Source organism: Magallana gigas, chromosome 2 (assembly GCF_963853765.1).
Source record: "Magallana gigas chromosome 2, xbMagGiga1.1, whole genome shotgun sequence".
Classification (NCBI taxonomy): Eukaryota; Metazoa; Mollusca; class Bivalvia; order Ostreida; family Ostreidae; genus Magallana; species Magallana gigas.
The window spans coordinates 44,331,931-44,354,107 of NC_088854.1; the positions used below are offsets into that span (position 1 = coordinate 44,331,931).

At 36.8% G+C, this 22,177-nt stretch overlaps 1 protein-coding gene across 1 annotated transcript in view; it reads right to left on the minus strand.

Annotated features, from left to right (window-relative positions):
* LOC105320898 (low-density lipoprotein receptor-related protein 2) overlaps positions 1–22,177 on the minus strand; it is a 41,602-nt gene that overhangs the window by 1,315 nt on the left and 18,110 nt on the right. The window contains exons 27-77 of the mRNA XM_066072364.1: positions 21,625–21,811; positions 20,850–20,978; positions 20,427–20,599; positions 20,056–20,309; positions 19,674–19,848; positions 19,073–19,298; positions 17,909–18,082; positions 17,717–17,815; positions 17,213–17,419; positions 16,894–17,029; positions 16,524–16,695; positions 16,266–16,379; positions 15,927–16,035; positions 15,697–15,822; positions 15,292–15,528; positions 14,950–15,130; positions 14,544–14,699; positions 14,276–14,397; positions 14,039–14,149; positions 13,431–13,697; positions 13,136–13,252; positions 12,811–12,933; positions 12,576–12,722; positions 12,078–12,179; positions 11,687–11,818; positions 11,208–11,465; positions 10,724–10,840; positions 10,511–10,633; positions 10,204–10,329; positions 9,978–10,109; positions 9,632–9,890; positions 9,295–9,426; positions 8,964–9,134; positions 8,443–8,666; positions 7,816–8,064; positions 7,184–7,423; positions 6,380–6,505; positions 5,825–6,070; positions 5,601–5,732; positions 5,299–5,474; positions 4,770–4,974; positions 4,465–4,590; positions 3,869–4,006; positions 3,297–3,428; positions 2,459–2,732; positions 2,191–2,319; positions 1,872–2,095; positions 1,207–1,386; positions 945–1,067; positions 657–755; positions 470–538 (exon numbers count right to left, since the gene is read on the minus strand). Of these exons, the coding sequence (XP_065928436.1) occupies positions 470–538; positions 657–755; positions 945–1,067; positions 1,207–1,386; positions 1,872–2,095; positions 2,191–2,319; positions 2,459–2,732; positions 3,297–3,428; positions 3,869–4,006; positions 4,465–4,590; positions 4,770–4,974; positions 5,299–5,474; positions 5,601–5,732; positions 5,825–6,070; positions 6,380–6,505; positions 7,184–7,423; positions 7,816–8,064; positions 8,443–8,666; positions 8,964–9,134; positions 9,295–9,426; positions 9,632–9,890; positions 9,978–10,109; positions 10,204–10,329; positions 10,511–10,633; positions 10,724–10,840; positions 11,208–11,465; positions 11,687–11,818; positions 12,078–12,179; positions 12,576–12,722; positions 12,811–12,933; positions 13,136–13,252; positions 13,431–13,697; positions 14,039–14,149; positions 14,276–14,397; positions 14,544–14,699; positions 14,950–15,130; positions 15,292–15,528; positions 15,697–15,822; positions 15,927–16,035; positions 16,266–16,379; positions 16,524–16,695; positions 16,894–17,029; positions 17,213–17,419; positions 17,717–17,815; positions 17,909–18,082; positions 19,073–19,298; positions 19,674–19,848; positions 20,056–20,309; positions 20,427–20,599; positions 20,850–20,978; positions 21,625–21,811 (8,386 nt within the window). The remainder of the gene's footprint in view (positions 1–469; positions 539–656; positions 756–944; positions 1,068–1,206; positions 1,387–1,871; positions 2,096–2,190; positions 2,320–2,458; positions 2,733–3,296; positions 3,429–3,868; positions 4,007–4,464; positions 4,591–4,769; positions 4,975–5,298; positions 5,475–5,600; positions 5,733–5,824; positions 6,071–6,379; positions 6,506–7,183; positions 7,424–7,815; positions 8,065–8,442; positions 8,667–8,963; positions 9,135–9,294; positions 9,427–9,631; positions 9,891–9,977; positions 10,110–10,203; positions 10,330–10,510; positions 10,634–10,723; positions 10,841–11,207; positions 11,466–11,686; positions 11,819–12,077; positions 12,180–12,575; positions 12,723–12,810; positions 12,934–13,135; positions 13,253–13,430; positions 13,698–14,038; positions 14,150–14,275; positions 14,398–14,543; positions 14,700–14,949; positions 15,131–15,291; positions 15,529–15,696; positions 15,823–15,926; positions 16,036–16,265; positions 16,380–16,523; positions 16,696–16,893; positions 17,030–17,212; positions 17,420–17,716; positions 17,816–17,908; positions 18,083–19,072; positions 19,299–19,673; positions 19,849–20,055; positions 20,310–20,426; positions 20,600–20,849; positions 20,979–21,624; positions 21,812–22,177) is intronic.

The following is a 22,177-nucleotide window of genomic DNA, read 5'->3' on the forward strand; positions in this document are numbered from 1 at the left end:
CATTTTAAATACAACCTTTTCCCGCCAATTTTGCATTTTTAGCATAAAACAGCTTGTTTTCAAGCAGTTTTTCCTTCCGAAAACATAGAGCGCATTCTTGAACAAATAAAATATTTTAATCAGAGATGTATCTAGCCAAAACTAATTAGTGACAAAAAAATTTTCCTTGTTCAAGCATGCGCTCTATATTTCCCATTCGTAAATAGATAAGAAAAATATAAATTTTTGGCTGATTTTGATTAAATTATAGAAATGGCGACACTTCTGACGTCATATACTGCCAATGAGTGCAAATAAATCAAATAAATAGATGAAAAATATATTTTATATCAACTCTTCTAAAAAATTATTTAACATTTTATTGTACCCGAAACACTTAAAAAATGGCGAATTATGGGGGCCAAATTTAACTCTTATCATATATAGTTCTTTAGTAGTTAGAGCTAAATGTATGAGACAAAAGTAAAACCTGTGGCTGATTCCTCTTGATTCTTCAGTTTTTCAGGCAGTTTTAACAGACAATCATAACCGCCATATCCTACAAAGGAAAAACCACAATTCAAGTATTCAATCTTAATTTCCATTGCATTAATTTGGGTACAAAAATAGTAAATTTGATCATACACCAATAAACTGATGGATAGATGTATACTGACCACTTCTACACAGACAGGACTCGGTGCCATTAATCATCACACAAGTTCCTCCGTTGTAGCATTCACACACCTCAGGGTCGGGGATCTCCTCCTCCCAAGCTTACAACAGTAAAGATAAGATGTTAACACAGTGAATACAACCAATAGAGTATGGCCATCAGTGCATATACATGTACTAATAATTTAACATTTTTTCTTAGGTTTTTTCATCAACTTTCAAAGTTACTTATAGTCAAATATGATGAAAAAAAATTTCAGGGACCTTAGAATTTGGAAAGGTATTCTTACCTGCATCACAGGTAAACGGGTCCCTGAACTGGGCCCTTTCTGGACAAGCACAGCTGAAACCGTCAGGTGTTAACAAACACAGATGACTGCATTTCTCCGTGGAAGTCAGGCAGCGGTTTTTAACTGCAATATGATGATGTTGATGTCTTCATTTATCAAAAATACCTAATTCTTTAATCATTTAATAATTCATTTAAACTACATTTAGTTATCATGGTGACTGAAAGTCCATCATAAAAAAAAAAATTAACCGTCACGTTACCTGTCATATTGTGTCTTTGTGGGTGGAAGATCTTGAGGGAGGATGGCAGCAGGAGTCCCGCCTGGAGGGTGACATTGACACCCCTCCCAAACTTGTCCATTGTCATCAGCTTCCCTGTCTGCTGGGAGGCCCAGTACAGGGTACTCTCAAACACGTCCACACTTATAGGGTTGATTATACCTATTCAAAAAATGCCAGTATATTTCTTGGTACAAATAATCCGTACATGTTAAAATCATTTACTTTGGGTAAAGATTAAAAAAATAATAACTTAAAGATGTGTTTTTTCCTTAAAAAATTATAAGGAAGTAACATGTGACAAGAATGACAGACAGGACTAAAACAATTTGCCCCAATCTTCAATCCAAAGGGTATAAAAACTACCCCTAAAATTCTTAATACATGTAGTAAATTTAAAGTAAAGATTTGTGGTTAAGATGTGAAATGTATACAAAAATACCAATTAGGAGGAAAATATTTCTAACTATGTGTACATGTGCATTGCTTTAGATATTCTCTTCTTTTCTTGTGAGACAAGTCCCCAAGGCATACAAAAAATGGAGGATTTTCAAGTTCATTTTAACATTTACATGTATTTAGTTGTCAAAAATTATCCATTGCACTTGATTATATTATACAGATCAGTATGTGTACATATGGCATACCTTTCCCAATAACTATGACTCTATCTGAGCCATCAGCATTCATTGACTCGATGAGGTTTTCTTTAGAATCACACCAGAACACTCGGTCATTCATGTGGTCGTCGATGGCGAGCCCTGTGGGGCGCCCCAGGCGGGTAGATACCAGCTCCTCTCGATGCTCACCATTCATCCAGGCCCTCTCTATCTTTGGTAAAGAACCACTCGCATCTGTCCAGTACATCCAACTATCAAAACATCAAACAAAATATTTTTAACAATGAAGCCAGCCTGCATGTAAAGTTACTACAGTCATGATCTTGAGAAAAAAACTCACACATACCCTAATTTTGAATTGACAGCTATGGCGAGGGGAAATTGAAGATCATTCCTGATCAAAATCTTTGCATATCTGCCATCACTTTTTGCAACAGATATCGTATTGTGGGCTGAATCCGTCCAATAGATATTCCTACGTTAAAAACAAAACTCATTGTTTTGGGAGCATTATGCTATGAATGATGCTTAATTCAAATTAAGCTTGAAGCAGAGAAGAAGCACAGGAGAAATACTCAACATATTTTGCAAACATTTTCCAGCAAAAACTTTACCTTGCTACCCAGTCAATGGCCACATCTTCTGGTTGGTAAGTCATGATGTTGAGATCTTGAGGCACAGTCTCGGAATCAGCCTTCATGTTCCGCGGGATGCCAGCCCGTCGGATCTTTTTCATGGAAGTATCTGTCCAGTAGATCAGTTTCCGACTCATATCTACGTCAATTCCACCCAGGTACTGTCCACTGTTGACCGTTCCGGAGTACTCCTTTCTGTCCAGGATAATCTGACGAATTTCATGTCCGGTGGTAAAGAAAACAGTGGTCATACCTGGCGAAAAGAAGATTTTAAATCTTTTACTTAAAGCTGAACACCGCTCGTAAATAGGCGGCGTCACACAGATTCCTGTACATAAACCATTCGATTCCGTTACACCCGATTGCACACCTGAAACCTCGTGGCCGACGTGTAGTATTCCTTTCCTGGTCTTTCGATTTTATGCATTTACTTCTTATTCTATGTGTATATTCTGTTTGTAAATAATGCATTGACCAACTTATTTGATGTTAGTATTCTCCTGGCTTGAAAAAATGCGTAAAATTTGATAATTTCATCGCAACCGAGTAATACGGCGAGTCAAGATGTACATCCACACAAGTGAGAACTCTACAGCGAAGTACTTTGAACTGTTTAGACGTCCGTGCCTTATATAAGGGTTGTAGGGACAGCAGTGATAAAAGAGAAATATGGCGGACAGTGCCTATTTACGAGCGGTGTTCAGCTTTTAAGACAGAATAAAACATTAGAGAAAGCTTTAAAATCATGGAGTCCATGCCAGAAAAACTTTATTAATAAATGTGTGATAGTTATGTTGTAAATGATGCAGCAACATACCCTCTGCTTTGCACACTGTTCCTTTGCCTTTGACATCAGAGAATCCAGCATAACACATGCACTTGAAAGATCCCTTCACATTGTGACACATGTGTGGGCACTGATTTCCCCAGGTTACACATTCATCCACATCTGTAGAAAAAAAAATTGGGAACTAAATTAATTTTCCTTTACTTAAATACCAATAAATGGAAACTAATACATGTACTGCAAAATTGTCAGTTGATCCCAAACATCAACTGGTTGTCATCTAAAAAGTCTTGTTTCATTGGCAAGTCACAACTATAAAACAAGTTGTATATCAAATAATTTTAATGCATTAAAATGTCTGTAATTTGAGGGTGAAAAAAAAACTGAATTTGCAAATTTTTTCAAGGTATGTTTATACACATAACATATTCTTATAATTTCAATCTCCGATCAAAAATAACTTTCTCAAAGTTATATTCTTAAACAACAAGGATCTTTTATCTGACATACATCATCATAGATAATCTGTCAAAGTTACTAGTCCCCCTTCCTCTTCCTAAACACATATTCTGAGGAGAGCTGAATTAATGAATGAATCAGACCTTCACATGTTTTCTTGTTGCTGGAGATCTGGTAGCCAGGTTTACAGGAACAGAGGTAGCCGGACCCCTTCAGGTCTGTACAGTTGTGGTCGCAGCCGCCATTGTCTACACTGCAATTTACGTGACCAGAAGTCTTATCTGCAAAACAATTGTGCATTCAACGTACAAGCATCCAATAAAATAAAATGAATATTTATAATATTTCATACTTTCCTTTTTGTATAAATCCTTGTGAGCAAAGAATCTATCAAATATTCATATAATAATATTATTAGTTAGACTCTCCAGAGAATACTGGGAACCATGTTTTACTCCTAAATGAATTTACCTAATTCAAGATTTACCTATTAAGATAAATTTGCTCTTGGTGAGCTATTTAAGCAACATAGGCCTTCTCAGCAAATATTGAGATATTTAAAAAAAGCCTGATTTACAGTTAGTAATATTCAGGATACATTTAACTGCAAGATTCTTGTGAACCTCCTGAATTATTCTCACACAAAATAATTAAATTGGTTCACAGGATAAGGTTAAATTGAGAGAGCATGATAATTATGAATTTGTCTCTACAACAATAAAAAATACTGTTCACTTACGACAGCCGAGTTCATCTGAGTGGTCTCCACAATCGTCCACACTGTCACATACACCGGTCGCATTGATGCACCGTTTATTAGCACACTTAAACTGTGAAGCATTACAATGGCCGAATTTTTCACCACCTGAAATTGATTGACCATATAAGCATCTATAACTAAATATTGTAAAAAAAAAAAACATAAACTTTATTTATGATAACTTCATTTTGTAACTGACTAGTGATAAAATGGCTCATGGCAACAAATTTTGGTACATTTAATAACAAGGCTAATATATGATTGAACAGAGCGCCATTTCTTACATAAATCCAGATTGTTTTCATCTGATCCATCTCCACAGTTGTCCACCTTGTCACACAGGCGCCACCTGGGGATACACCTGTTGTTCTGGCAGCGGAACCGGGTTTTGGGGTCGCACGGAATGTTGCTGCAGACTGCGTCCTCCTCATCCGACTTGTCCCCGCAGTCATCGTTACCGTCACAGCGCCATTCTTTGGGGATGCAGATCTAAAAAGATTTAAAACAATCTGTCAGACAAAAACTTGTATAATACCAAATTCCTTCAAATAGGAAATCAATAAAAAGTATACCATTCATGTTTTAATTATTGAATGGTAATTTTTTTACTCAATTCCTTTCTTATATCAAATAATTTTGATGATCATTTCATTCACAATACTTTCCGACCAGTTTTAGGACAGTAGCTTTATATTAGAACAGACAGCTCTCCATTAATGAAATCCAAACTATAGAACTTATATGGTAGAAATAAAATGACAGCAAATTGTATAACATGTCTGGTTAATCATGCTTCACTTCTCCGAATCTTACTGTGTTAGTGCACTCAAACTTGGACGCTGGACAGAATCTTCCACCAGGGAAGCGAGGGTTACAGCTCTTCTCGTCCGACATGTCCTGACAGTTTCGTCGTCCATCACACAAAGTCTTGTTGCTGATGCAGTGACCGCTTGCACACTGAAACTGATCACCCTCACACTGGTGGTATTCTAAGGGAAAAGACAAAGAGAAAATATAAAATGAAAATTAATGATAAAAGGAAAAGAAAACTGTGACACTCTCTCTGAAACATTAAACACACAAAGTGAATTGATGTATTCATAAAAACGACTTACTTTTGCAGTAGACTGGATCCTCATCTGAATTGTCCCCACAGTCGTTGTCATGGTCACAGCGCCACTTCCCACGAATACACTTCTGATTGTCACATCGGAACTCCGATTCTGAGCAGTTCCTATACAGATTGGCTGTAAGCAGAAATAAAATTTCTGGTAAGTAATCAGAATAAAAACCCAAGTATGTTTTTTACAAAGGTTACATGCTAAATCTCAATAATTACCGCAGAGTTTTGGGTCTTCATCACTCTTATCATCACAATCACTATCAAAGTCACAAAGCCAGCGTTTGGGAATACAGCGTTTGTTGGCACACTGCCAATCTCCTGTGGGATGACAAGTAGGACAATCTGCCTCGTTTTCATCACTGTTGTCACGGCAATCGTCTCTCCCATCACACCGCTGCCAATTAGGTATACACCGGTAGTTGGTTTTACACTTCCACCATCCCTCTACACATTTTCTGGCCTCTGTCAACATCATACAACACTGGTGCATTTTTATCGTAAGTAATACTTCTTTTTAAGGTACATGTACAACTGTATTGCTATAGCCAATATGATTAAAAAAAAACTTTATGGGAAAAATAAACAAATTGTGCTTAAGAAACACTTTACCAACAGCTAAACTAATCCTAAACTAATGTTCACCTTTTACATGTAGCTAATAAAATTTTGTTAATTTTAAAAAAGTATGTCCAAAGTTACAGTAGACAAAGATATAGATAGACCTTCATGTAAAACATTATAAACCTGATCTGGGCAGGAGAAATAACTTACCACAGTTCCACTCTTTCTTTTCATCGGAGCCGTCCCCACAGTCATCGTCGTAGTCACAATGCCAGGAGGAGGGGATACATTTTCCATTGTCACAGGTAAACTGGTGGGAGTCGCATGTTCTGTTACCTGTTAACACCAGAGATAGCAACATACACAAAATCATATTTAAGGAATTAAAACATCACAAACACCATCAACAGCATACAACAAAATGAGGCCCAAGGGGAACATCACTCACCTAAATAACACTTCTTGTTTCTCTTTCGAAAATTTTAAATATGAAACTCTTCTAAATTATTGTAAAACTTGCAAGAATTCTAATATGTTCCAATATATAAAACAATATGAAAAACGAAGATCACTGAAACCTACTTTTGAAACATCATACATGTATCCTAACTTCTAAGATGCTCTCTTGAACCTAAGGCTCAGGTGAGCTAAAACACATCATAAAAGGAAGAAACAAATCATAACTACTTCTGTTTCAACTAGTAAAAAAATCCTTAACTTTACAACAGAAGGAAGATAGGGCAAATGTATAAAGGGTTATTTTTCGCCCCTTTTAAATTTCGCTCTTCTACACCTGCAAACAGTTTCACCCCATCCTGAATTCGCCCAGATGCAGCTGTGTTTTAAGAGATTGGAATTTGCCCAGTTTTAAATTCGCCCGCTGACAACGAGGCCAAAAGAGATAAAACAGGAGTGAACATTTCCCTGTATACAGTAGCAAGATACACAATGCATCAAGAAGGAAACAATTCAGATTTTTTTAATTTCTACAGAAAAAAAAAATGGTTTTCTTACCACAGATGGAGGAGTGTTCCTCACTATTGTCCCCGCAGTCATCGTCCCCATCACACACCCAGCCCTGGGGGATACACTTGTTGTTGCCACACTTGAACTGGAAGTGCTCACATTGTCTGTTCTCACAGTTCTCCTCGTCCGAGTTATCTCCACAGTCGTCGTGGAGGTCACACACACTGAAGGCGTACGTACAGTTCTTGTTCTTGCACTGGAACTGGCCTGGAGCACAGTGATTGGCAGCTGAATATAGAAAGACAACATTAAGGTAGATAATATTTTCTATAATATTCTTTTTGTTTGAAAAAATGGCCATTTATCATTTAAATAAAATGAACATGTCATTGAATAATCTATGTAAAATTCAAACTACAAGTGTACGTGCCTACCACATCACTGGATTTTTATCCAAATGCTGATTTTGTGAGTATAAACTCAAATGAAAAACATTCAGCTGCAAATTAATCGTTTTCTTATTTTCATCAATTCAAAAATTACAAAAAATATGATTGCCCAATACCTACTGTGGAAACAAAATGCAAAATTCGCATTTGAAGAAAATACCAATCGCACATCATATTAACTGTATCACTAAAATTGGGTTGAACAAATCTAAGCTGTAAAAAGTTACATACGACAGTCTTCAGGCTCATCCGAGTTATCCAGACAGTCCTTTTCTCCGTCACATTTCCAGATTTTAGGGATGCACCTATCGTCTGTGATTCCACACCGGAACTGGCTTCTGCTGCAGTTAGCTACACAAGTTTTCAGATCCACACTCAGCAAAAAGTCATTTGGGCAGTTACAGGTGTAGTTCTTACCCCCAGGTCCAATCAAACACAGGTGAGAGCATCCCCCATTGTTGTTCCCACATGGATTAATACCTAGAATTGTTTATATTGTATAAATTTATTATCTTCTTCTAACACATCTACATACAGAAATAGTTTTGAGGTTTAAATTAATGAATACAAACAAAGGGTATAGAGATTCCTAAATCTGAATTTAGCATAAAATTTATTCGGAAAATTTAATTTTCTTATTTTGATTCAAAGAAGCAGTCTACCGGAAATAACATGTTTTTCAACTAGTATCACACCCCAATATATGGCTCAATTTTATTTACATGACATATACATGTACTTGTAAGAAATCTCATTTAACCATTTAAGTCTACAGTGTTCTGTTCTTATTTAACATCATGATACATTACTTTGCTTAATAGATAAAATTTTCGATTTTGATATGAAGAGAGGTGAGACCTTTGGGTTGCTGTAAGGGGTGGTAGATGTGGATGTCCATGGGTCGGTGGGTGACGTGTTGAAGCACTGTGTGATTGGCCCCCGTGAATCTATTGGCTTTCTCCACAGACTTGTGGTTCCAGTCGGTCCAGTACATGAAGTCTTCAAACAGCGTGATGGCAAAGGGGTGGGGCACTTTACCCTGCATCACAATGTGTCTGTTTGTTCCATCTGTGTTAGCATATCTGAGAAGGAAAAGCATATGAATATACATAAGTAAGAGCTTTTCTATATAAACCCATCGTCGGAAACCAAAGGTTTGTTCCTTTCTCCATCATAGGCTTCCGACAATGATACTAACCATGACTTCGTTTCCAAGAGATACAGCTAAACGCTAAACATAATTATCTTAATACATGTATTTATTGAATATGCCATGCATACACATCAAATCATTCTTTTTGTATTTACTAAATACATTGAATGTACAAACATCCAAATTTTTTTTTCTTAAACTGTTGTAATATTTCTAAAAGACTCACTCAATGTAATCTAGATGAGCATCTCCCCACCACAGTCTGCCATTGACGATGTCTACAGCCAGAGCGTTGGGCCAGCCAAGCTTATTGGTGATCACTTTGGAAGCATTGATTCCATTCATCCCTATGCATCCAATATACGGCGTAACAGCCCAATCTGTCCAGTAGGCATAACTAAAAACACCCAAAACAGTTCTAATAACCTTATCTGGTATCAGAATAGGGATATGATGTCATTCAACATATAAGATAATCATTCTGTACTTTATGGTTGATTTATTACATTATAAGCCACACTTTATGGTTGATTTATTACATTATAAGCCACACCCACCCCCTGATTGGATCCACTACGAAAGCCCTGGGGTTCTTCATGAATCCTCCCTTGAATAGAGTCAGCCTACTGGTCCCATTCATCTCCGTCACGTATATGGACTGTTTTCTGCTGTCCACCCAGTACACTTTTCTGTGGTAGCCAAATCAATCATTGAAAAAAAATCCAAGATAAACTTACAAATTATAATAAAGTTCAAAAGTATTTTGCCCAAATTATGGGGCTTTGACTTATTTACATTTAAGTATGACAGGATAATATTGTAGCTTAATTTTAATGGTTTTTAAGAAACAAAGTTTTAACCCCAATGACGTTCACTATTTTTGTATGGTATTACCGTCCAATCCAGTCCACAGCGAGTCCCTCAGCTCCAAGCATACTGTGTCGGACAATCACCTCCTTATTGGTCCCGTTCAGGTGCATCCTGTACATCTTCTTGGCCCTGACGTCTGTAAAGTACATCCTGTCCTCCCTGTAGTCAAAGTCAAAGCCTACCACATTGTCAAAGCCCTGGGACACACGCCGGTAGTTCTTGCCGTCCGTGGACAGTTCCCGGATGTAGTACTTGTTGGTGAATATCAACCAGGGGGTGACATCTAAAAATGGAAATACCACCATTATCGCAGGCAGAAATTTAAACAACAATTCATGAAACCAGACTTTGGTATATCTTCAGTACTCACTGTCAGTTTTTTTGCAGGATCGGCCATTGATTTCTTTCTTGAAGCCATTCTCACATTTACAGGTGTAGTTGCCAGGGGAGTTAATGCAGGTCTGACTGCAGGACCCAGGCACCTCTGTACACTCATTAATGTCTGCCAAATACACACACAAACAGATATTTGTGGATGCAATAAGAAATAATATTTCAAAGGACAGATACACAAAAGGTGAGTATTGTTGACCTACCCTCACAGCTCTTTTTGTCGGTCTGGAGTTTGTAGCCTGGGTCACATTCACAGACAAAGCTGGTGATGGTGTCTCTACACTTGTGCTCACAATTGTTGGTCAGAATGGACTCACACTCATTGACATCTACACAACACAGCGTACACATGGATTAAGATCAACATAAGTTTTTTATATGAAAACTGTTTAATACGAATGCAAATTTACACCTTATTCTATTAATCTCCTGTATAAACTTGCACATATACATGTATATTCAATGTTTCCTAACACTTAGTATTTTGCTGGAGGTGCTACCAGTACTCACTGCATTTGTTTTCATCCGACTCGTCTTCACAGTCATATTCTTTGTTGCACACCAACTTATAGTCAATACATTTTCCATTCTTACACTGGAACTCTCCATTGGGACACTTGTTCTCTGTGTGAGCTGTTCATCAACAAAATAAGCCTTAATAGACATTTAATTAGATTGTAGTAAATCTCAATAGTTGTTTGATCTTGTGTTACAATGACTTACTGCAGTTCTTCTCATCCGAGTTATCTGTGCAGTCATTGTCACCATCACACACGTATCTTCCTGCTATGCAGCGCTTGTTGTCACACTCAAACTTCCCCTCATTACAGAGGGGATATTCTACAAACAAAATCATATAATATCATCATTTAAAATATTCACTACAAATTTTATTTCACATTATTCAAATGAATGCATGTATCGATACACTACAGATATTATTACTGCATGTACACTACAGATATATCATTGCATGTAGACTACATATATCATATCATTGCATGTACACTATAGATATATCATCATAGCCTATACACTAGATATCTCATCAATGTATGTACAATATATTAAATATCATATCATTGCATGTACACTACAGGTATTTTATCATTACATGTACACTACCAATATCATACCACTGATGATATTACAGATACATGAGAACATGTATCTCATTATTACAAGAGTTTTGGCTGTAGTCACTTACTGCAGGCCTCCGTCTCGTCCGATCCATCCCCACAGTCTTGTTCATGGTCGCAGTGGAAGTGCTGGGCGATACAGATACCGTTGGTGCACTGGAACTCGCCAGGCTGACAGGTGCGGCTTGTACAATTCATCATCTCGTCCTCACCCTTCACACAGTTCTTGACGCCATCACACACTAGGCGTTTGTCAATGCAGGAATAGCGGCCGGACAGTTTGTTGGACTCACAGGTAAACGTGTCAGCAGGGCAAGCTCTTTCCACTGTAATCAAAATCAAAAGTTGTTATATCCTAATTCTGGAGGATTGGTTTTACATATTACATGAGCATTTTATATAAATTTTTCTCTTTTTCATTACCTATTCATTAACTTTTTAGAACTTGGAAATTTGTTTTAAAATAAGTACTAAGTAGTTTCTTTTACATGTAGTATGAATTCGCTAACTTTAATTAGACTCCATTTTATATCTTTACAACACTGACCACACTTGAGTTCTGGGGCTTCATCCGAGTTATCCATGCAATCATCATCTCCATCACACACCCATCTCTTGGATATACAGCGACCATTGGCACAGGTAAACTGGTTACTGGAACAGGTGTTGTTTGTCTTCTCTAAAGTAAATCAATTTCATGAATATAATAATACACATTTATACTTATGTACCACAAAAAATATTACTCAAGTTTAATTTCGCCATGTGATTTCAAACACAGATAAATGATCTAATAAATTTGCCAAAAAATCAGCATTTAAAGAGCTGGCAAATGGGACAGAAATAAATAACCTGCATATAGTTTGCCATATATTTATTTATTTTGTACCAAACTAAAGCTGACAGTTGATATCAACTGTTAGGTCGTACAAACTCACTACAGTTTGGCATTTCATCCTCTCCCATTCCACAGTCATCGTCTCCATCACAGTACCAGTTCATGGGGATACATTTGTGTGTAATCTTACATTCATAGTAACCTATCATAAATAAAAGTTTCTTAATCAAATACATTGTTTTTAAACATATGACATTTCTGGTACAAGCATTTATAAACAAGAAGCATTCCTCTCTCAGACAGATCAAAATTAAAGTTTTGCTTAGAATTTGACTGCCTAAGGAGGTCGCTAATATCAAACATCCAGTAAGCATTTGCCTTCCTTCATCAGTTTTTTTTAACCATATAGAGATGTACATTTATTTATAATATCTTAATTTTCAGTGCTGTTCTCAGAAGTTTCACAGCATATTTTACCATCAAAGCTGCCCAAAAATTACATTTCTCAATTGTACATGTTCAATGTGTAATCCTATTTTGATTAAGACTTTCAGTTTCTTATTTCATCAAGTACCACCTACTGTCTCTAGTATCTTACCATCAGTACAAGCCACGGATTTACAGAACAGAGGGTTCTCATCCGAGTTATCTCCACAGTCGTCATCCCCATCACAGAGATAGCGGCGAGCCAGACACTTGTTGCTGTTGGGGCACTTTGTCTTTCCTTTCTCACAGGGACGATCCGCTACAGAAGAGAACACATACAATTGTGTTCATTAAACACAAAGGAAACTCAACTCTTACATTAATTGTAGGGCAAGAATAAGACTTACGGCATTGGATTTCATCTGTTTTGTTGCCATCTCGACAATTGTCTTCTCCATTGCAGACCAAGTTTTTGCTAATGCATCGGAAGTTCTTGCACTCAAATTGCTTGTCTGTGCACTTTGGATAATCTACCAAAATAAAGCATGATTTATGACAAATATATGAACTAATCTTATAGTTTTTCTGAAGCTTTTAACACCTTCATGTTGTAAAACTACTAAAAAACTGCTAAAATATCCTTTTCAACACAAATATGAAACGTTGCAAGTATGCCTTTCAAATGCAGAAATATGTAGTCTTGTATTAACAATTTCTTAGTCTTTGACGTACCACAGTCCATTTCATCCGAGCCATCTTTGCAGTCGTCATCATAATCACAGCGGTACTGGGGCTGAATACACCGCCCATTGTTACACCGGAAAAAGGTCGGGTCACAAACATGGGTTGCTGTCATGGCAATAAAATAATGAAATCTTACTACATTAATATTTTGTACAATAATCTATCAATCCAACTAAAAATATCATTACTTCAATAACTGTATTTAATCACTGAAGTCATTATAACTTTAGATTGCTGTTTTCTGCACATTGCACCTAGTGCAGTTTCTGATTTTTCTACTCACCACACATATTCTGATTTTCATCAAATCCATCACTACAGTCTGGGTCCGAGTCACACACCCACTTGTAGCTGAGGCACTGTCCGTTGCTGCACACAAAGCGGTTGGATTTACAGGTGTGGTTGCTGGGTACACACATCTTGCCTCCGTTGCCCAGTATGTAGGTCACGCCATCTGTCTCAGGACACTTACACTCAGCCTGACCGTCTGGAGCGGGGTGACAGCTGTGACTACAGCCGCCATTAAACGGAGTACAGGGGTCATTGTCACCTGAAATTCATTATAGTATATCCCCTGTTATTACCAGTTCTACATTTTCATTAGGGTAATTCATACTAAAGTCATGTAACTTCAATTCAAATGCTCTACATGAACAGTGCTGCTTGTTTTATGCATTAAGAAATTCTGTTTTATCTCCACACATGATAGAATTTGTTTTTGTTATACTAAACATCATATATTAACAGTAATGATCATTCAGACAGTAAATACCCCCAATTTTTTATGCAATATGTAAGAGATTCACAAATATATTTCCCTTCGTATTTCATGGACCTAAACATTTTGACAGCCCATATCTACAATAAATTATCCATTACTGAAAGACTTACATTTTTGCCTGCGGGGAGAGAAGACGGTAATTCCCATTGGACGATTCAAAATTCCTTCCACCATGACCACCATATTAGCCCCTGTGTGTTTTTCAGCTCTATATACACCATCTACAACATCAATTTCATGGAAAAATATTTCAACGAATGTTATCAGAAATAAAATCTACTTTCAATTTCTGGTGCTGCACAATAATAAAGTATTGGACCAGTAGTAAGTAATCTAGTGCTACTCACGGAGAGTCCAGTCTGTCCAGTACACATAATGACCAAACACAGTCATGGAGTAGGGGTGGACAGTGGACTGTACGATGATCTCTCGGTACTGTCCATTGAAGTTCGCTCTCTCTATTCTGTCTCTACATGTTAATCACAATTCAAAGCACTCTCCATTTATTGGGAAACATTTTTTACTACACATAATGATTTAAAACTACCAAATCTGAATGCCAAAAATCTATTGGATAGCACTTGTTTGTAGTATAGAAAATGGTCTTGTACAAACCTCAGGGCATCTGCCCAGTAAATCATGTCCTCGTCGTAATCAATAGAAAGCCCGTTGGGCCAGCCTAAGTCAGTCTTCACAATGGTTTTACGTAGATTGCCAGCCATGGTGCTCCTCTCTATCTTGGGATGAGTCCAGTCTGTCCAGAACAGCAAACTACAAAAAATTTTGATTCATCATAACAATCATCTACAATAACTAATTCATTTTTTCTGCAAGTAGGTCACAAAGTGTACATGTACATGTCAAAAAAAAACATTATATTGTATGTCTGTGCATTGAGCACTTAGGTTGATTGGTATGCTGTATAAGCATGTAAAAAAAATTAAATTTGGCATGAGACTATTCCATTTAAACAGAGCATAAGATACATATGTCATGTTTGATATTTCTTCACAGTACTGACCCCTGGCAAGGATGGACAGCCACGGCTCTAGGGGTGGCCACATGGCTGAGGGGGGTCTTATGTGTCTTGTTGAGGGTCATACTCATAATCTGACCAGTAAACACATCGGACCAGTAGACCTTCTTCCCTACCCAATCTACAGCCAGCCCCTCAGCTGTAGCTGAGTTAGCTCTGGGACTTCCTGGAAGTATACATGTAAATCTTGTTTGTCCACATGTTAATATATCTGTATTCTAAAACAGTTGTTTAATTAACACATAAAAAGACAAGGAAAAACTTGTGTATTATTTGAAAATGAAGAAATATAGCTTCATTATGATATCCTTTTTATTTGCAGCATACCAGAGTCATTTCCAGTCTTTGCCATATCTTCAATGTCATTGGTACCCATTTTGACCCTACCAATGGACCGTCTCAAAACCTGTGAGAAATAGATGTAACTCTCATCATAGTCGAAGTCCACAGCGACCACTCCAAATAGTCCCTTGACCGGGGGTATAGGGGCAGACTTAATCCTGGGATCCAGAGACACACTGATTATTTCAGTTTCTGCTGCCACCACAAGGTACTCGGTAGGAGCTGGAAAACAGAAGTATATACTGGAATATCTATTGCAATAGCTGATGAAGTGACTGATTGAATGGTTGATCCATCAAAACTATTTTTTATTTTGAGTTTTTATTATATTAGTGATTCCAAAAATTTTTTGGTCAAATAAAGTAAATATGAGAAAAAATATGTTGATACCATTGCAGGATTTCCCGTTTTTATCCAAGACACCCGTGGCACACTGACATTTAGGCTCCGTCTTGTTTGGGAAGGAGAAGCAGAGCTGTTCGCAGCCTCCATTGTTTTCACTACATGGGCTGGACACTATAATATTAAGTAACAAACGTACCGATGAGTAAAATAATGATAACGCAGTACAATGAATCGTGGGGTTATTCAAACACTTTATTTTTGTGATGTTTCCTTACCATTTGGCTGAACAGAAACATGGAAGATTGCAATATCTCGTAACATTTCCAAATTATTCTTTACTACAATCGCTCTAGAGTTTTCCATGTTTTTTCTGGCTTTAAATACCTGAAAAATTTATATCATATACAATCATGTTATGAATACATCATTAATTTTAATGAAAGACAACCTGTATAACTCTTATGAATTTTTTTTTAAGAACAGGCAGTGTTTTTCCATGGTGAATATACCATTATTTAGTTATTAAATTGATCAATATTTTCATAAATAGCATTGGAACTCGAACCATGCCAGAAATAATTTGCAATAACTTGGAAATACATCAAAATGCCTACTTTCTTCAGATTGCGATCTACCCAGTACATGTAATCATCTTTGATGGCTATTCCAAATGGTGAAGGGAGGTTACTCTTGACATACTTTCTGTTTCCTCCACTGAAGGACATTTTCTGCAGACAAAAACCAAACAAATTAAAACAAAACTCAGATACACTAACTCACATATAGTTAGAAGTCAAATATGTAAATACATGTATATAAGTATTTCAGCTCGACATACACTCTATAAGTAAATACAAGTATAAGACTCAGACCTGAATGGCGTCCACTCTGGAGTCGACCCAGTAGACTTCGTGGGTTGTGATGTCAATGGTGATTCCCCGCGGATATATGATCCCGTGCTTCACAAGAACAGTCCTGTTACTGCCATCCAGATGGGATCTCTCTATCTTAGGGAACTGACCCTGGTCCAACCAATACAAATATCTACAGAGAAACAAAATTATGCATGTGTTCAAAATTTAATTTTGTCAAAAACAGATATCCCTAACTTAAAAACATTTGGTCAAAATAATGAAGTAATTATCAACTCTAAAGTGAAACATCATTACAGGCTATTGCGTCCCATGCTTTACAAAGACAATATTAAGATATTAGGCTGTTAGATATAAATGGTGGCCGGACCTTTTGATGGGGTTGACAGCCAGAGCTCTTGGAGTAGCCTCTTTCTCCTGGAACAATATCATACGGTGGGTTCCATTCATCCTGCTCACTTCCATGTAGGTCACATAATTCTTGGAGTTGGTGAAATATAAATTTCCTGTGAAGAAAACAAAAATTCATTAAGAACTTCAAATTGAACAGTCACAGACAAAATCTGCATTGAAAGCATATTTACATGTAACCATTATCCAATATATTTGCTAGGAATATCCTGTCTTGTTAGCTGTGTTTTATTATATACCAATTTATAAAAACTTCTACTATGTTAAGATCTACATGCCTGCAATCCAGTCGACAGCAATTCCTTTGATGCCCTCTCCTGACTTTATTCCGATGCCATCCACCACAATTTCCTCGTATCCGGAACCATCCACACGAATCCGTCGGATTCCATTGTTGTTGCCCAGCTTCAGACCTGTGGGGTCGTAGTCACACCAGTATATGTGCTGGCCAGCCACATGGACATCCACATGTAAAGCTACACGGTCTGCAAAACATTTTAACAACATGTTACTCAGTACTAAACTTTTGTTAAAGGACTACCGTAATTGTAATTTGAATCATAAATTTTAAGAAATAGATTCAGTCCATAATGAAAGGGATTAAACAACAACATAAAGTTTGGCTCCAGATGTGCTCCTTTTTGACTGGTATGTGAAATTAACATTTTTTAATTCTTAAATTTATGCTCGTTTACAGTAAAATTTATGAGGAGATAAATTGTGTGGGTTTGAGGAGGACGTGAGAAATCAACTAATTTTTCAGTACTTTCATCAAAAGTTACCTGGCCCTCTGATAGGAACCATGGCATCGTTGTGACCCGGAATCAGAGAAAATCCTCGAATCACCTCCAGCATCGACACCACTGCAAAAGTGTCCTCCACTGAAATATACACATGTACACACTGTATCAGCACACAAACGTGAGTATATGTACCGGTACACTTATAAGCCGCAATGGATGATCTTTACATACTCTGGCATTTCCCAGTGGTGGAGTTCATCTGGAATCCTGTGGAACACTGACAGAGGTTCTTCCAGCGGAACTGTCCGGGCCCCGGGAGACAGAGCTGTTCACAGTTCCCGTAGCTCATCTTCCTGACAGCGGACACCTCCCCAAACTTCACCACACAGCCATGCGGCTGTACATCTGTTAAAACCACATGTAGATTAGAGTGAGTGAATTGACTCACTGGTATCAATCCAAATAAATGTTTATATCTCTACAAAAATCTGTTGTACAATGGGAAGTTATCCCTTTTATTTCTTTATATTCATTTTCTATCAATTTTGCTAGGTGTTTAAGAACAACCCTGACCTCTGTGATAGCAGGAAACCCTAAAATCTCACAATGGGACCATAACAATTTTAAAACTGCAGGCACACAAAGTTTCATGAAAGGTTTTTTTGAAGTTTCACTCTTCAACCATCATTCATGAATTTTATGGTAAATTTTACTGGAGTGGGTTAGTTGTTAATAGCATCCCACATTTAAAGGGGCATGGTCACGATTTTGGTCAAATTCTATTTTTCTGTTTTTATTAATTGCAATGCTTTAGAAATCATATTCTAATGATCAAATGAAATTTGAGAGTCAGTCTTTTTAAGTTTTAAGCAAGATACAGAGCTCACAAATCTGTGTCATGTAAACAAGGCTCGTGCCCTGTTTTTGTTTACATAGATTCAATATACCAATAAAAAACCTTTTTCAAGCTAAGTTTTCTATCTTCTTATTCATTTTAATCATAAATAAACAGTTCCTAACATTTAACACATTCATTTTAGGTCTAGAATTGAAATTTTCACTTCAACATTCAAAATGTAAACAAAAGCTTTGTTTACATGGCAAAGAATTGTAAGCTCTGTAACTCGCTTAAAACTCAACAAATGACACTCAAATTTTGGTTGCATATTAAGAATGCCTCACTGAAGCATTGTAAACATTAAAATCGGAAAAATAATTTTTGACCAAAATCGTGACCATGCATGCCCCTTTAAGGTATGCCAAAGCCAATTCTTGCCAAATACAATCTGATTAAAATCAGCTATTCTAATATGCTACCACTCTATAACATCTAAAACAACCAGCTTCGAGGTTGTGACAAATATTAAATCATTAATTTAATAAATGTACAAGTACTTTTTTGATGGAGTTGTCTGTAGATTTTCAGTCCATGAAGCATGACGATATTTGTCTTGACAACTTGCTTCTTAGCATTAGGGGAATTAAGTGGTAGAGAGAAGATGGATTCAAAGTCAGCATCCACATAGTACAGTTTGTCTCTGAACACAGCGATCCCCCGAGGGTGACTCAGGTGGTTCAAAAACACGGTCACACTGCGGGGCCGTATTCCACATCTCATAATCTGAGAACAAGAGAAATGCCATTTTTATATGTTAAATTTCTAAAGAATTATCATAATTTGTTGAGCACTAAATTTAGTGGATTTTCTTGTTGAACTTATCCACTAAAATCACATTTTTTTCATCTAAGAAGGAAACACAACAACACTTTTTATAGGTAGAGTTACTTCTGTCCATGAATTAACTGTGTGTTTTTCAAAAATCCCCAAAAATTGATACTCACAAATTTTAATGAAAGCACAGAATTGTGAACAGGATGAGAAGAACAATTTAAAACTTTGGCATTTTTTTTCATATTCAACAATGAGAAAATATCCATAAAAAATCTTATTGTTTAAACAAATGAAAGCGGAACAAGTGTCAATGGGAATTCTAACCCACTGTCTGCCGGAGTCTGTCCAGTACAAAGTTTCTGTGTTTCTGTCCATTGTAATGTACTCAGGTTTTTCCACGCGTCTTTGAAGGACAACAAACGGGTTACTCCCACTCAAACTCATTCCTCCAATCTTGGAAGGCAGCCCATTTCCTCCTTGGTCAGCGTAGTACAACTTTCTATAACCAACACAATACATAGTATTTATTTCATACAGAGAATGTTCTGATTTCGTAAGTACCCAATGATTTGTAATTTCACAACTGTGACAATGATTTTAGAAAAAATCCAGTGTCATGCCATTGTGGTAAAAATACTGTTTTATGAATCAAAAGACTTCTTTAGTCAGTGTAAAGTTCAATACATTTCATGAAAAATGGACCTACCCATGATCTGGATCTAGCACCAAAGACACAGGCCGTGCACAGTCATAGTTTTTGCCTGTGTTACTGAGAAGAACTTTCCTGAAGTGATTTTCCCCATCCATCCTCATAACCTCAATCGTCCCCGACTCATCATCTGTCCAATACAGGTTCCTTGCTATCCAGTCCACTGCAATGGCTCGGGGGCTCCCAGAAAACAGAGTAGGATTCATTTCCTTTATTTTTCCAGTTTCTATTGAGATGGCCTTCACAGACGACTGTAAAATAGAAGTCATGTTGGTATCATGAAGGAACTTGAATATGAATCCTAGCAGACCATATGTAAAAATTAGATTTGATTTAGTGCAGTTAAACCTCATCTGCCTCTGACTTACATTTCCAACCTCTGGGCTCTGCACTATATACATTGTCTTGTTGAGTGTATCAAAGTCCACGTCCAGGACATTTTGTTTACTAGAGATGGGCAGCACATCATGGATGGTGTTATTGTTGAGGCTTAGCCCTACCAGGCCTGTCTTTGTAATGTACACCAAGTACTCCTGAGTCACTGAAACCACATAAAAACACAAAATAATTGTCAATCCTTAAATGTATTACAAATTGATTTCATTCACTTCAAATGAAAACAGAAAAAAGGAAACCAACAGAATGATGCCATTAAATGTATAACAAATATTGTTAAACAAAAAAATAAGATGAAATATTAAAGACCAAATCAAAAAAGAGTTTAATCAACAGATTTAATGAAAAGCGGCTAAAAATCTGATTTTTAATTAACAGTTCATATTTCATTGTACCTTCTCTACAGGTGCTGCTGTCCGAGTTGAGATTCATACCCACAGGACAAGCACAGGAGTATCCGGAGCGTTTGTCAGCGGACAGCAGACAGAGATGACTACAGCTGGCCGAGGCACAGGGATTGGTGTCTGTACAGAATAGAAATCTTTATTATGATATTGTAAACCAATAACTTTTATTCATAAAGACTTTGCAATTTACCAAAGATAAACTGGTTTGTGATGTACCACAAACATTTAAAGACTGGTTGTAGGAGAGAAAAATTCATGATGTTAAGGCTCTTGCGAATCTTGCAAAATTTTATGCATTCCAAGCAAATATTTTAAAGTTTGCTTTTTTTCTTCTATGGAATCCTTTGAAATTGAAGTGGATCAATTTTAATGGATTTTCTGGGTATCCCTTATCCATATTTAAGTTTGGTTTTTTTTCCCTATGGAATCGTTGGAAATTGAAGTGGCTCAATATTCATGGATTTTCTGGGTATCCCTTATCCATATTTAACATCCCAAACACATGCATGCAGTCTTTATTCTCCATAGTCTTTATTCTCCACACATACAGGTAATCACTAACATTGCATCCCCATAAACCTCAAAACAAATTTGACAACCCATGAAAAACTGACCACCCAAGTTTGAATGATTCCACATTTCACTGAACCAATAAATTCTCATGTAGTACACAATATTACTGCAAGAAATATTTTGTAATTAAGCTTCTTTTTTTAATTCTAATGGTTATGCTGAGTTAGTATTTCATCTTCAATCGACTGACCCTGAGGGAGAATGACCTGTCGGGCGGGGTGCATGATGGCAATTCCCAGGGGGCGCAAGATAAAGCTGACCACCACATTGCGACCTGCACAGTCAAACTTATTGCATTTGGAGACACGCCCTGCCATCCTGTCCGTCCAGTACATGTAATCCTCAAACACAACCAGGTCATGGGGATGTCTCAGAAACTATAAGCACAATGCTCTTATCATTAAAGACTAGGTGGAATTATAATAAACTTGATTAGTTGATTGATCTACATTATCACTTTACTCAACTGCAACTCTAATAAGGTCCTTCATACAACTATGTTTTGATTTATTTATTTTTTGAAAATGAAAAAAATTATCACTATTTTAAAAAAAAGGCACAGTTATAGTGATTGGTTTATTTGCAGTTATTTTTATTACATCAACATTTATATCATCTTAATGCAAAGAGATGAACATACAGTAACAATTATTGGTGACTATATATATTTTTTTTTAATTTTTATCATTTTTCCATAACAACTGCAAAGAGCCCAAAAATATATAAATTTTGATTGTCATGAA